Consider the following 13,755-nt stretch of genomic DNA (forward strand, 5'->3'; position numbering starts at 1 on the left):
GAAGCCTTTGCCAGTCGTACCAAAGCCGGCGCGTGCGCAACACGCGTTCGTTATTCAAATTTTCAAGCTCAATGCGATCGCGAACGCGACGTTTCGTCTCCTAGTCTTTTTGTTTAATTTTTGTAAATGGAAGTATTGAGGACACACCTCATTTCCTATTGTAGCGATTCTATTTAAAATGGTGTGAATATGCTTTGTTAAACCATAAAAGAAGTGTTAGTTCTACTTTCTTAAACTTTAAACAAAACATATCCTAATTGAATATTTGATGTTGGACATAATTAAGTGAAAGACGTTCATTAGTAGAAGTAAGTAGTTGGCTTACATTTCATAAAATAACATGATTATAAGATGCAGTATCTAACGTCCGACTAACCCAGCTTATTTAACAATAGGAGATAAGAATTACCTGACCTTAAATAACAGGTCTAATAGAGTAAAAAAATATTAATAATATCATAAACAAAATATCAGTTGACTCGTGACGATACTGACCAGTGCTAATTTATCTCACCTTTGCAATCTTTACACTTAGGTATATATAATATCTGACCTGTTCAAGGCACTGTGCTCACCACTCCTTAATAATCAATTAAAGTATATCTACTGAACTATTGTCATTATTATGTCATCGTTTAAAAATGAACAATAATATTTAAATGTAAATATTTCATATTTGAATATGTGACCAACAAAACCTGTAAAATGCACCGAGCATGAATTTATTATACCTTAATATATTATACATTAATATATTTACTTCCACCAGATTTAGATACCAGATTCATAACATAGCTGTTGAATATTGGATTTAAGTTTCATATGAGGCTCACCCTATACATGAAAAAATTGAACATAAAATAATTGGTAAAAAAAAGGAGGTTGCATTGTGTTTAATGCACCCCTAACTCGTGATATTACGATGAATTTCATAACTATCACCTCAAGCACCTCTATTTCTTTCGTGAATGGTCGGTATTATGATCTTAATTACAATCAATTAATTTTAATAATATCACTTTCTACTTTGTAAAAAACCAACTACAATCGCCAATTAATTTCTTCATAGCTTAGTTGTTATGGCAATTTCCGCCTCAGTTTACTTATACAGGTAATTAGAAGAGATTATCTATTACATCGTAATCAGAAGCGAGTGCACTTGTCAGTCAATATTACCGTCAATAATATTGATAGATTATTTAGCATTTGTAATATGATATTTTATAAATGCAAAATGTATTAACTGTAAGCAATACTTTTTTTTATGGGGGAAAATCATCCTATGACTTCTCCCGTCTTGGGCGAGACGAGAGGGAGTGTCAGACTCTTATTGACTAAAAACTATCCCGTACCTTTTCCTGCTTTTCGAGCTTTAAACCCGCTAGGTAAGTATAACTGTAAGCAATACTAAAACATAAAAATAACAGTCATCACTGGTACCTAAATAATATTATCATCAAAATAACGGACGGTTAGCTTCGGGCTGCCTAGCGGGTTACTGGTGCTCCGGTTCGAAAATCTGGAATAGGAACGGATTATTTTTAGTCAGTAACATTCTGACCTCCTTGTCGCCTCGCCAAGTTGGAAAAATAATTGAATGATTTTCCCTCCATAAAAAAGTCATCATCGTAATAAACTTCAATGTTTAAATATGCCGAACTTGATCAAAATTTTATTACATAGGTTTCTCCAATTTCTAAGTATTAACACGTTTTAGTATTTATGACCGACGAATGACAATTGATAGAAGCCTTGTATCATACTTGCAATTAGGTAAAAGCATACCATTTATCGAACACACAAACCATTTCCTATTTACACATACCACACGGAATTAGTTACTAATAACGATTAAGATAAAGGAAAATCTGACTGACTACGTCAAACCAATGTAATGATACAACAATTTTTGGCGTAGGCGCATATCTGCCAATTACAGGTAACACGCAAGGTTACAATATAAATTACATTATACCAACGCTATTTACAAAAGGAACGTTATTGCTGAACAAGAGTACTCGACACCTAAAAATTCCTTCGTTCAAATACCGCATCATCAATCATTATTTCATTAACCACAAAAAATATAATTCCAACAAAAGTCATGTCATTCCGCTGATCAGTTGTAACAAAAATAACATCTTTGTCTGATTAGACTAAACAATAAATAATAATAAGAAAAAATGTGTATTACATTATATTTTTGCCACAATACGTCACTCGGGTCAATGTCGAATCGCAAACGTATAAAAAAAACTGTGTAAATCGACAAATACCAGAAAAGCAATAAGTTTAATTACTTCTTGCAGAACTGATCACAGAAGTTGAGGAAGTATGCTTTGTTAAGATTTAATGGAAAGTTCACGAGTTGTAAGGCAAGAAATCTCTTTGGTTTATGAAGTAAGAATTTTCCGGAAGAGAATCTCGTTGTAGGTACTAGTTGAACAAGAATATTGCATCGACGTTGTACAAAAGTATTAGCGGTGAGAAGCATGAAAATTGGGTAATTAGCCAAGTTTGGCGGTGCAATGACCTTCACTTGTATTAGAAAGAATGTTATGTCGCATATTTTTTTAGATTGACGACGATAAAATAGGAAGTGCAGTTTTAGTATAGAACATACGGTTTATTATATTTTTTGTGTATGTTCTAAGTGCCTACCTAATATTTGATCTAGAGTAATCGCAAGATGCGACTCTATCAATAACTTGTATTTTCTCAATTTTCCGCTGCGTCCTCAATACCATAGATTAGCCACCGAAAGTTACATAATAAATTAATATTCTGAATTTAATTAGATATTAATTAATATGCAAGAAAATGAAATCGTCACAAATTTTCCGATGTACATATATTACAATGTATTTATTAGGTTAAGTGGCTAAAATCAAATAAAAAAAAACATAAATCACTCTCCAGCTTCTTAACTATAAACAAACATGAAACTCATAACATGAAGGAAATATAAAGAACATTTTCGCATGTTTAATATTTGTAAAGATAAGGTTTAAATATCAGTCACATCATGTTTCTCAGTAAATGAAAAAGGGCTCATCTATGTTACAAATAACATGGATGACTAAAAGTGTGAGTAATAAATACACCTCTATCAAGAAAACAGACATGTCACTACACTACTTAACTGTGGGTATAGATAACACCTTTGAAAAGGGAATGACGTCAAGTCTAAGTAAGGCAAATCTAGTTTAAAATTAACATATCTCGGATTTTCGCAGTTGGAAAGCCAAGTGAGATAGCCAAAGGCAGAAACTAGGTAGGGTAACGGACTCGGATAACTTATTGTGACATTTATGCAAACCTTGAACTTTCTAAGTAAGAAAATCTTTTGTTTAAAGTACCAACAATATGGGTGCTAGGCGAAATTTCACTTTTCTAAAGTGTTAAGAATAAATTAGGAAACGAAAAAGTTATTGTTTAACTTTTTAAAGAGAAATAAAAAGAGTAAAGACTATTGCAAATGTATCTCACCTAATCAAATCACAATTTTAAAATAATTCAGAAGGCTATAAAACCGGATTTGACATACTTTTCCGAATATAAATCTGCATAATCTTAACAAGTCACGCATAATTCCTATATTACTTAATGAACTGCAATGAATATTGTATGTTACAATATCGTAAACAGCTGATAATTATGTCAAAGCAAACTACAAAGTACCTGCATATCTGTGCAAGCTATAAGTAGGAAGTAATTTCTTTAGCTCTGTGCAAGAGGCGGGTAACACTTACTTGTGCACATTATTAAGTTTTTAAAATTGCTCGTTTGCACGATATGGTTGAGTTGATGCAGTGTTAAGACTGTGCAGAGTATTAGGTAATAATTATAGGTTATATTGCATTAAATTATATTGCATTATTGCAATGAAATCTTTGGTGTATAATTTTATAAGGATTTGCTAATTATGCGGCTACGCCTATCAACAATTTTCTATCAAAATCAAAATATATTGTGTCAACCACTCAAAAAATAGTTTCAAGTATTCAATTAGCATTTCGTGAAGGACCAAGGGGTAGGCCTTTGTTCAGCAGTGGACGTCTCTCGGCTGATGATGATGATGAATTAGCATTTTAGTCTGAACTTACTCTACATAATTTACATTACCACGGTCCATTAAAGTTTTGCTTTCTTACTCGATCAGTAAATCACGGAACTAGCTGTGTAATTAGGTTATATCTCAAACAGCGATAGACATGTAATGTGCATTAGTATATTGCCTTGATTCATTTAATAAATTGGTACGATAGTTGACCAATAAATCATATTAACTTAACTAGTTTCACCATGATATTTTTGAGTATTAAATAAATTATTTTATATGTCCCACACCCACATTTCACTACATCCTTTGAAGTTCATTTGAAACGAGATACTTACATAATTGTAATTTTCTTATCCAGATTAAAAAGGAACCTTAAATTCTGCGTTTCCAGAATTTAAAAAACATTCCATGTTTAGCTTTCAAAGTGCAGAATGTAGTGTCTTCTTATTGCTTAGTCCTGAAAAAAATATATTACTTTCTCCTTCAGCTACTAATCTACCGGTATCGGGGACAGGTCATGTAAATGCATTGATTTTATTTATCTTATATACAATGACAAAGTAAAAATTAATCTCACTCCCGTATTACATATATGGGACTCAAAAACTGTTTTGAGTAATTTTCTCCGTGCGACAGTAAACAAATAATTATGTCTATTCCAATTTGAACCTTATGGACCATAAACATAATGTATGCAATTGCGCCACTACTACGTGTGAACATCCGCGGTCTTGCTTACATCACACGTATCCGATACCGACGTATAGGAAGTACAGTTTTTCTAATTTTACCGCTAAATTACACCTCATTAATAATGATAATGAGGAAAGTGTATATTTATACACTTATATTTGTATATCATCTCAAACGATTTAATTCTTTTAGTAACTAAATATAAATATCATAATCAACATCAACATCAACAGCCTATTAGTCGCCTCTGCTGACCAAAGCCTCTTCTCGCATGGAGAAGATTTGAGCATTAATAACCGCGGTCGCTCAATGCGGGTTGGCGATTTCAAACTTATAACTAGAAATTATAAGCCCAGGTTAGCTCATGATGTTTTCATTGTTCGTCAATATAACTCGGAAAAAGTCACATTTCTCTCAGTTTGCGAAATTGAAATCCAGGTTTCAAAGATTGTCCTTATAAGTATTGTATAAATGGTTTGTTTACAAAACAATAGGTACATTCTCAAGTTTAGGTATATTAAATTCTCTACGTGTCATATTGGCCTGTTCTTATTAAGTCCGTGAATAAATTAGAACTTCATATCATAAAACGTGCTATATCGAACAGGTTACGGACGCATAAAAATTAAAAATCGTTGACACTCTCTTAATTTACTGTTTTTATTTATATAAACTAGTTTATTCTTCATTCATTTTAATATTGTCACTGTAAAAGTTTGATTACTGACTCTTTTTACTATAACAGTGTTTCTATTTAATTTCTATAATGTATGAATTCAGTCATCGATACATACATACAGGATATAGGTATAGTAAAACTTATAAACACAACAACAGACTCCTCAGCCTCCTGACTATCTCCAGATACAAAAATCATAAACATACTTCCATATTCATAATAATAAATAAGGTAAAAGTAAAACTCAAACATACGTAAGTACATATCGCATACATACAATGAAAGATTTTAATTTTTTATTTATTTAACACACAAATTACATCACATGCTGACATGGAATTAAGTAGGTAATGTTAAATAAAGTACAAATGCGATCGACGTAACCGTAGGCCCCAAATTAGACACAGCCAGTATCTTGGTGGCCCAAAGAAGAATTATGACTATGTAAAAAATAGAAGAAAATTATTTCCTTTATTTCGCATGTAAACTGTAACATGTGAGAGGACTGCAGAATATGAGTCATCGCCGATAGTCTCAAATGCCAAATTCTTCCTAATAATACCCGTCACCGCTAGAATAAAACTTTTTTTAATTTTATTTCTTGCATTATGTATTTATGTCGACATTAATATTTTTGTTTAACCTTTTTTTATAGTTGACCCACAAATAGATCACCTATAGCAACAATTTGCAAAACAAGTCTGCGTATTTTGTGTGGTTTTATAAATTTGTCTTTATTGTGATGAATTCTGAAATGAGATCATTCGGGTGGAAACTCGTTCTCTCTATTATTAATTTTGAGTATAGGTAAACATTGAGCGACTTATTAAATAATCGTTCGAACAAAAAATTACTCGCGAATTTGCAATTTTTACAGAAGAATTCCGTATATAATTTTTAATTAAACTTCCTAAATTAATACCTAATGATGTGCTTTACAATTGAATTACATAAGTTATTAGTACTTAGAAAACTGATCTACCGTTACATCGACAATATAATATAAGGAAAATTCTTCCCCAATTAATAAAAAAGGAATTGCTCTGTCATAAAGTGTTAATGCAATAAAATAAAACAAATAGATCGGCATTACGAGGTAACCGCGGCTGCACGCTTGCCTTACAATATCATTTTACTTCCCAACATTTCCTGTTTATCGTAATACAATCAAGTAATTATATTAATCGCCACTTCACTATAATTTAACCGAATTATTCTCACCCATTAAATAAACAAAGAAAGAACAAATCATTATTTTGTTTAATTAAATGATCTGATTCAAATAGTTCTTATTTGTTAATTGTTATGAAATGTCTCATGTTTCCATTAATTCAGATGTATTGTGATTATGAGATAATTACGAAGTAGCATTATAATTAAAATGTGTATTTATGTGTTATGTAATTGTTCTGTACCTTCATTTAGGAAGCGGTCGGAAAGTGCTGATACATTGACTGCATTGTTTCTCGTTTAGTTCGTCAAATGTTTAAAAGTATTATATGAGACTAGATTATATAGGAATCTATATACAAAAATTATATTCAATAAAAAATAGATTTCATTAGAGCAACCTGTTTATCGATAGAAACTTTCACGATTGTAGGACCTAATCGATATGTCGATAAATCAGAAATAGAATCCAATCAAGAGATTCATATAAAAACCTTTATTTTAATATTTATTAGCTAGACATCATCATGAACACTAATTTATTACTATCAAAATATTTGCATATTTTAGTATTTACAAATGAGCTAACGGGCATAGTGATAAACTATGTATGTATTATAAAACGGTGCAGTTTCTACACCATATTTGCGAAACTGCAACTTACCTTAGTTCCGACGTCGATCATGACCAATCACACAAAACACACGAAATGGCCACTTGATTGATATGCGCAGGAGGTGAGCATTTTCACTATCGTTCAATGTCCCATTGTACTCACACTTTCTATAGTAAACAACGCCATATCAGAAGGAATTTATAAATAATTACGTATTAACATTGTCATTGGTTATGCAAAATTGTGACTTAATCAGTACTATATAGAATTGAATCATAAGTAATCATAAAAAAATAGTATTAGTCAGTACTGTATAATTTAAAGACAGACACATGTCTATTTCTTTGTCAGGTTATATGTTATGTGGGTGAGGAATAATTGGAACATGACAAACAAAACAACTTGTTTAGTCATGTTAGTTACAAGTGGCTATGTACGAGTAGGTAATGTAACCTAAAAAATTGTTTGATTTTAATTATCAAACAATTAATACACTTTTATCGGTCATTATCAATTAATTAGGAGTTCATTCGTGTTATTCAACAGACTAGTTAGTCCGGCGCAGCGCTTTCAGAAATAAAACTATTGTTATGACTTATGCTACTAGAGCTAAAATCAGTAGCATTTAATGCATTAAACAGTATGAATATTTTATCCTTATAATGGCATTCTGAAATGTAACTAAAAAAATATTGATACTTTACATTACTTCCTCACAATACGTACCTACGTATTCGTAGTCATAATTATGTGCCCTAAAGGTAAACCCTAGGCCGGGTGCATATCTATTTACTTATATATTTTTTTTATTCATAAACTTTGTATGTATTACGAAAATCAAAAACATCAATCATCATAAAAAAAAATCGAAAAACTACCGAAAAACCAGGAAACCTAAACATCAAAACTTCTACCAAATCAGCAGACCGGCACAATGCGACGCGACGCGTGAGAAAATAGCTAAACAAACAAACGAACAATCTGAGTGGCGTAATTAATTGCCGAGGCATTAGAGCGAGTGCCGACAATTGCCGCGAGTGCCGTCTCAATGTCATCCGTACCATCAACCCACGTACAGCCTTGCTATATCTGGAGCACGTGATACGCAATTTGACCAAGAAGTTTGTCACTGCTTGCCGGCAATGAAGATGAATGACTTATCTATGTAACATATGTTTGACTAGGACCTCGACCTTTAAGAGTGATTAGAGTGTACTAGCCTTTTCTTTGCGAGTGTACTACTGGGGGCTTAGACAAAGTAACAATTTAAAAACGATAACGATGTTAGAAAATACTAAAACGTATGGAGCTGCGTTAAGTCACATGGTCAATCGTCATCGTTATCGCAATTTGGTAGACAATGTTACATTTTATAACGAAACCATAAAGTATTGAATCGCTATCGAGTTTATTTCATACAGTACTCCATAAATGTCCTTAAGAACTGTCTTACATAAGAATTTTTTAAACGATCAGATTGTTTTAGTGATAACACAATGTTCTTTAACAGTAATGTAATTCGAAATTGAACAAGATTTGATTTGGCTTTTAGATTTATAAATAAAATTAGACAGTTTATAAAAAGATTCAGTAATAACTGAAACGAACTGATTACAACTTGGTCATCAATGAGCTACTCGTAAAAACTAATTCTGTTATTTTTTACAGGAACCGCTAAAGCTGTGATGAAAAATGATTCGACAAGAATTCATATTACTGGTAAGTTGGCCTTAAAACTAAAATACTTAACTAATAACTATTTTATGAAGAAAAAAAAATAAGAATTCAATCTTCGTCACTGGTATTTAAGAAACGTTTATTAAGTTACGATATTTTATCTATAAAGTTACGAAACGTAATTTACCGCGCGAAGTTTTATTGCCTAGTACACATTATCTGTTAGTTGCACTAACTTGTGATTTCATCTGTCAAGTGTTCTTTCGACACTGTTTCGTAGTAGTGTCGGTTTTAAAGCAGGTGACTTTAATTGAATTATGACGTAGCTTTACTTTAATGTGATCTACATACATGATCAATGTGATGTAAGTCTGTAATAAAATATAGATCGCAAAATGTACACCCAAAGATAAGGTTATTTTCGAATATAATTACTATTATGTATTCAACACAAATATGTTGTGTCCTGTAGTACTTAAAATTCGGGGTCTATTATTAGAAGGATTGTAAGGTTTGGCCGGGAACGCAACTGTCCATCCATGGGTAGCACTGATCGCTTACGATTAAGTGATCCGTCTGCACGTTTCCATAAAAAAGTCCCACTTAACTTCATTATTATTTTGAGTATTAACTTATTATCAACAATCGTTTTCTTTCCAATTCCCTCTTATATAAAATCTTCCATCTTACCCATAACAACTAACTGTAACTTGACTTAAAATTCTTACGCTTGACCATATTCTTAGATACTGTGTCACAGCAACACAAATAAGGTAGGTAGGACATTGAATAACATTCCGAATACAAAGTGAACAATAGAATTAACAATCTTACTGTCTTCGATTCTTAATTAGGATCGAAGTACATACAGTATTGTTGGAACAATAAATCTTATTGTTTCAATACACGTCATTTACTTATTTGATACTGCAATAACCCTTAAAATATTCCATTAATAAGTATTATCAATATCTTTGGTAATGAAAACTAAACTCTGCTTCTATTTCTATAAATCTGATTTTAGATTATTTGCTTAACTGGCGAAATGGTGTCAGAATTAGTTTGCTTGTAGGAAATCTCAGTACAAGTCCGTTGGAAGTTGGGACATGTCCTCCGTGTAGTCCGATGCAATGCAAGATAGAATTGGAATGCAAATGCCTTGTACAAGTAAATAATCTATGTGATAGTTTTGCAACAGCTATAAATAGGTTTAATTTAATAAGTTGGAATGCTCAGCAATCTTGTTTACTTAGTAATTAAAATGTTAATTTTATTACAAAATTATAAGTAGTAGTATTGAAAAGGCCTAACCATTGTGTCCCTACCTAACATGAAATATATTACATCAGTATATATCATCATCATCAGTTTGTAGTTATTATTTCTGTAGGTATATGTCGCGTTCTGTCTCCGCACCACTTATTTAATTTGAAGTAAATACCAACGGTTATAAAACATACCTATATAAAAGTTACAAAGATATAACCTGTAATTTCAACCATACAATCGCCACTACTCAATCTAGCCCTTTACTTTATAATTGAGCTTGAGACACACATAGCACGGAACGCTTCTAGCAACTTTACTTTCTTGTCACACACAGTATGAGTGAAAGTGACGGTGTTCCAATGATCACTATATCTACTTCCAATTACCAACATACAGGACCCAGTTCCACGTAATGGAACTTGATTTCGTTATTATTATTATGCAACTGTTATACAATTGGTATTTCCTGTACTAAATGTTAATAAGTTTAATACATATAAGGATGGGTCGATGTAATTACTTTTGCATGAAGATAACATTGTGCTGTCATTTACATTTCATCGTTGATTGAAATGCAATCTAGTTACTAATTTTATTTGTATGACTTGAACAGCTGCTGAAATATTTTTGTTGTACCTAGTTAAGTAAGCTTTATATGCTCATTGGATTTTTTAACATAATGATTAGGTAACTACTTTGTTCATACTTTTGACCTGCAAATCTACTCACACAGACCCAAAATTCACGCCAACGCTTTTTCGCACTAGATAATCAAAGAGTGTTTCCGAGAAATATACCTACATCAGCCTTACCTATTACCGTATATGGATTACAGCGTAAATCCTAAGTTTCTTTGAATAGGTATCATAAAATTGAACCAAAATATTTTGTGCCATAAATCATTGACGTCTGACGAAGAAATTAATCTTGGTTACGTGTTCAACGAAAATAGGTATCTACGTGCATATAAATACTGGACTAGACTGCTGACCTCTTGATTAGTAATCCCAGGCAATATTTATTACTTTTTCCTGTTTTGCTGCGTTATGGGTGAGGTTTTCCAAACACGAATTTCATATACGCATTAGTCATACCAAAACACGAAACAACTACCTATTTACCTGCACGTCAGACATCCACTTAACCAAATGCAGTCAAAGCAAGGATTGTTATGTCACATTGTACACTTTTTCATTAGTCATTTTCAAATTGCAAGCGTTTCTTTTTCCGAGAACACCGTCCTAGCCTTCACTCGAACACAAAAGGAGATGTAACAGTCAGCGGCATACAACATACAATATAATACACAGGTACACGATTCAGTACCCACGTCTAATTAACAACACCCAGTAGACATGGCTACACATCAACCTATAAAAAACCAGTATAAACTGACCATCGAATGTGCGAAAAGATCATATAAAGCGAGGCCATGATAAACTGGATTTGTATATCTCCATGCGTACCTATACGTAAACTACGTAGACATGTACACTCCCCAACAATAGCGCAAAAGAACTTTTCGCACAGAGTTGCTCCCGACGCGCATTCGGAAGTCAGTGTTCTAAGTTGCCGACACAATGCGCATTCTTTTAAGATTGTTTACACTCACGGTGGTTACGCACTGATATTGTTGTTAGATAAACCTGAATACCTATGTTCGTTTAGATGCCGGATGATAAGTATGAGCAAAAACCCATGCGTAAGTTTCACTACATCCATTTGTCAGTCAGCATTCCAGTTTTTCCGGATAACATGTGGTTAAGGAAAAGTCAGGAACGTATATGCGTTAATAGTGACAAGTTTTTCCTTTATTTAAGTCAAGTTTCATTTCGGTTTCTTTGATTGACTTTTCACTGAATCACTCAGTACCTTTTAAGTTTAGTGAATGAAATGAATGAATCATAGGGAAGTCGAAATTGTCAGTAAAATGTGTCACGGTAAACATATCATGACACATTTTGTTCCACGTTAGCAAAGCCAAATAAGGACCCGAAATAAACCCACATGTAAGTTCAAGGATTAATAATAAACAAAACCAGATCAGAAATGCATTATCCTTATACTTTTTGAGTAAGCAGAACTATTAAAAACCTCTGGCCAACTTAGACACGGTAATAAAATATCAATAATTTTACCACACACTAGCTAGCTCTTCATCCAAATTTCATTCTATTTTTCTTAATTTGAACCATAAATAAAATGTGTTGATTGACTCCGTCTAAATAAAACGGTAAATCTTTTAACTAGTTTTTGTATAACTAAGCGTGAGCTGCTACAGTCGCTAAGTACATAATTAGTGTTTCAAATTGACCATCAGACGCGAACTAATGACCTCTGAGCTCTTTTAGTAGGTAATTATTCACTCGTACTAAATATCTTACTTTTTTGTGAGCCATCGCCAAAGAGAGAAGCATCTGAACTTTAAAGATCATCTACTTCGTAAAACAGGTCCTAAACTAACGCAGTTAATTAGATTATTAGACTTTTTAGTCTGTTATTTTCTTTAAAATGTCAATAGTTTTTTGAGTATTTTGAAATAGTAATGACGTGATTTACTTTTGATTTAAAATTAGTTTTGCTTGTTTGTGACCCAGTCCAGGTCAAACCAACCCACAGAAACAGCATTCCTTATAAAGTGGGAGAGTTTTTACAAAAACATTTATATCAGTGAGTCAACCATTACGTCAGAATGCAGCCAAGGGCTTTTCTTATCAGATTTTTTCTTTATCTAATGTGATTTTGATTAGTTTTCGTCTGTAGTTTTCTTATGAAACAGAATTTTAATGTAATTTATGAAAAAGCGCAGTTCAGAATTAATATTTTTCTAAGTAAAAAACATCATGGGAAAATAACATGATTTCGTATCGGTTGATATAAAAATCATAATTGAATCTCATAATAGTTATTTTTTAAAAAGCCTGATACAGCTTAGATATCGCAACACACCAAAAGATGAATGTTCCCAAAACTTTACTACCTTTACAATTCCGTTTCTTTTCCCATAAGTGACATTAAAATAGTGTTAAGTCCAAATTAAATAGTTATGTGACACACTTTTACGATTACGCGAACTTTGTATTATAAGATTACCTATTGCGTAATTAAAAGACCTTTGTTACCATAAGAAGAAGCCATGCGTTAGATAACTTTGCGGTGGGTGGCGAATCTGCTAAAACTTGCAAAAAAGAAAACATTGATGCGACAACGCAATCTTAGTGAAAATACTTGCGTCGAACTACTCGTACTACATTAGAACAAACGCGCACCGGAGAACAATCATACGAGGTGTGAAACGTACTTTGACATTCCATGGTAATTTAACTTTAATAGCATTTATTCCACAACTTAAAGAGCGGTTTCCATACCCACTGCAGTCACGGTTGTTCATACTTAACCATATAAAATTAATTTGCCATCCAATAATCGAAACGCGTTAAAATGTGATATGATAAGAGTTGATACCGGCAACAATCATTTACGTAAGAAAGTGATATTGTAAGGTTTCCGTAAGTTAAAAGCAAAGTAAGGTAACATTATGGTATAAGATTGGTTATTACACAAATATACAGGTTGGTCAAGCCAGGT

The 13,755-nt window shown here is 32.4% G+C and overlaps 1 protein-coding gene across 1 annotated transcript in view; it reads left to right on the plus strand.

Annotated features, from left to right (window-relative positions):
- LOC118282268 (uncharacterized) overlaps positions 1-13,755 on the plus strand; it is a 37,018-nt gene continuing 23,263 nt past the window's right edge. Inside the window, exons 1-2 of the mRNA XM_050701119.1 lie at positions 1-308; positions 8,890-8,940. Of these exons, the coding sequence (XP_050557076.1) occupies positions 8,914-8,940 (27 nt within the window). The 5' untranslated portion in view covers positions 1-308; positions 8,890-8,913. The remainder of the gene's footprint in view (positions 309-8,889; positions 8,941-13,755) is intronic.

This window comes from Spodoptera frugiperda, chromosome 20, assembly GCF_023101765.2.
Source record: "Spodoptera frugiperda isolate SF20-4 chromosome 20, AGI-APGP_CSIRO_Sfru_2.0, whole genome shotgun sequence".
NCBI classification, from domain to species: Eukaryota; Metazoa; Arthropoda; class Insecta; order Lepidoptera; family Noctuidae; genus Spodoptera; species Spodoptera frugiperda.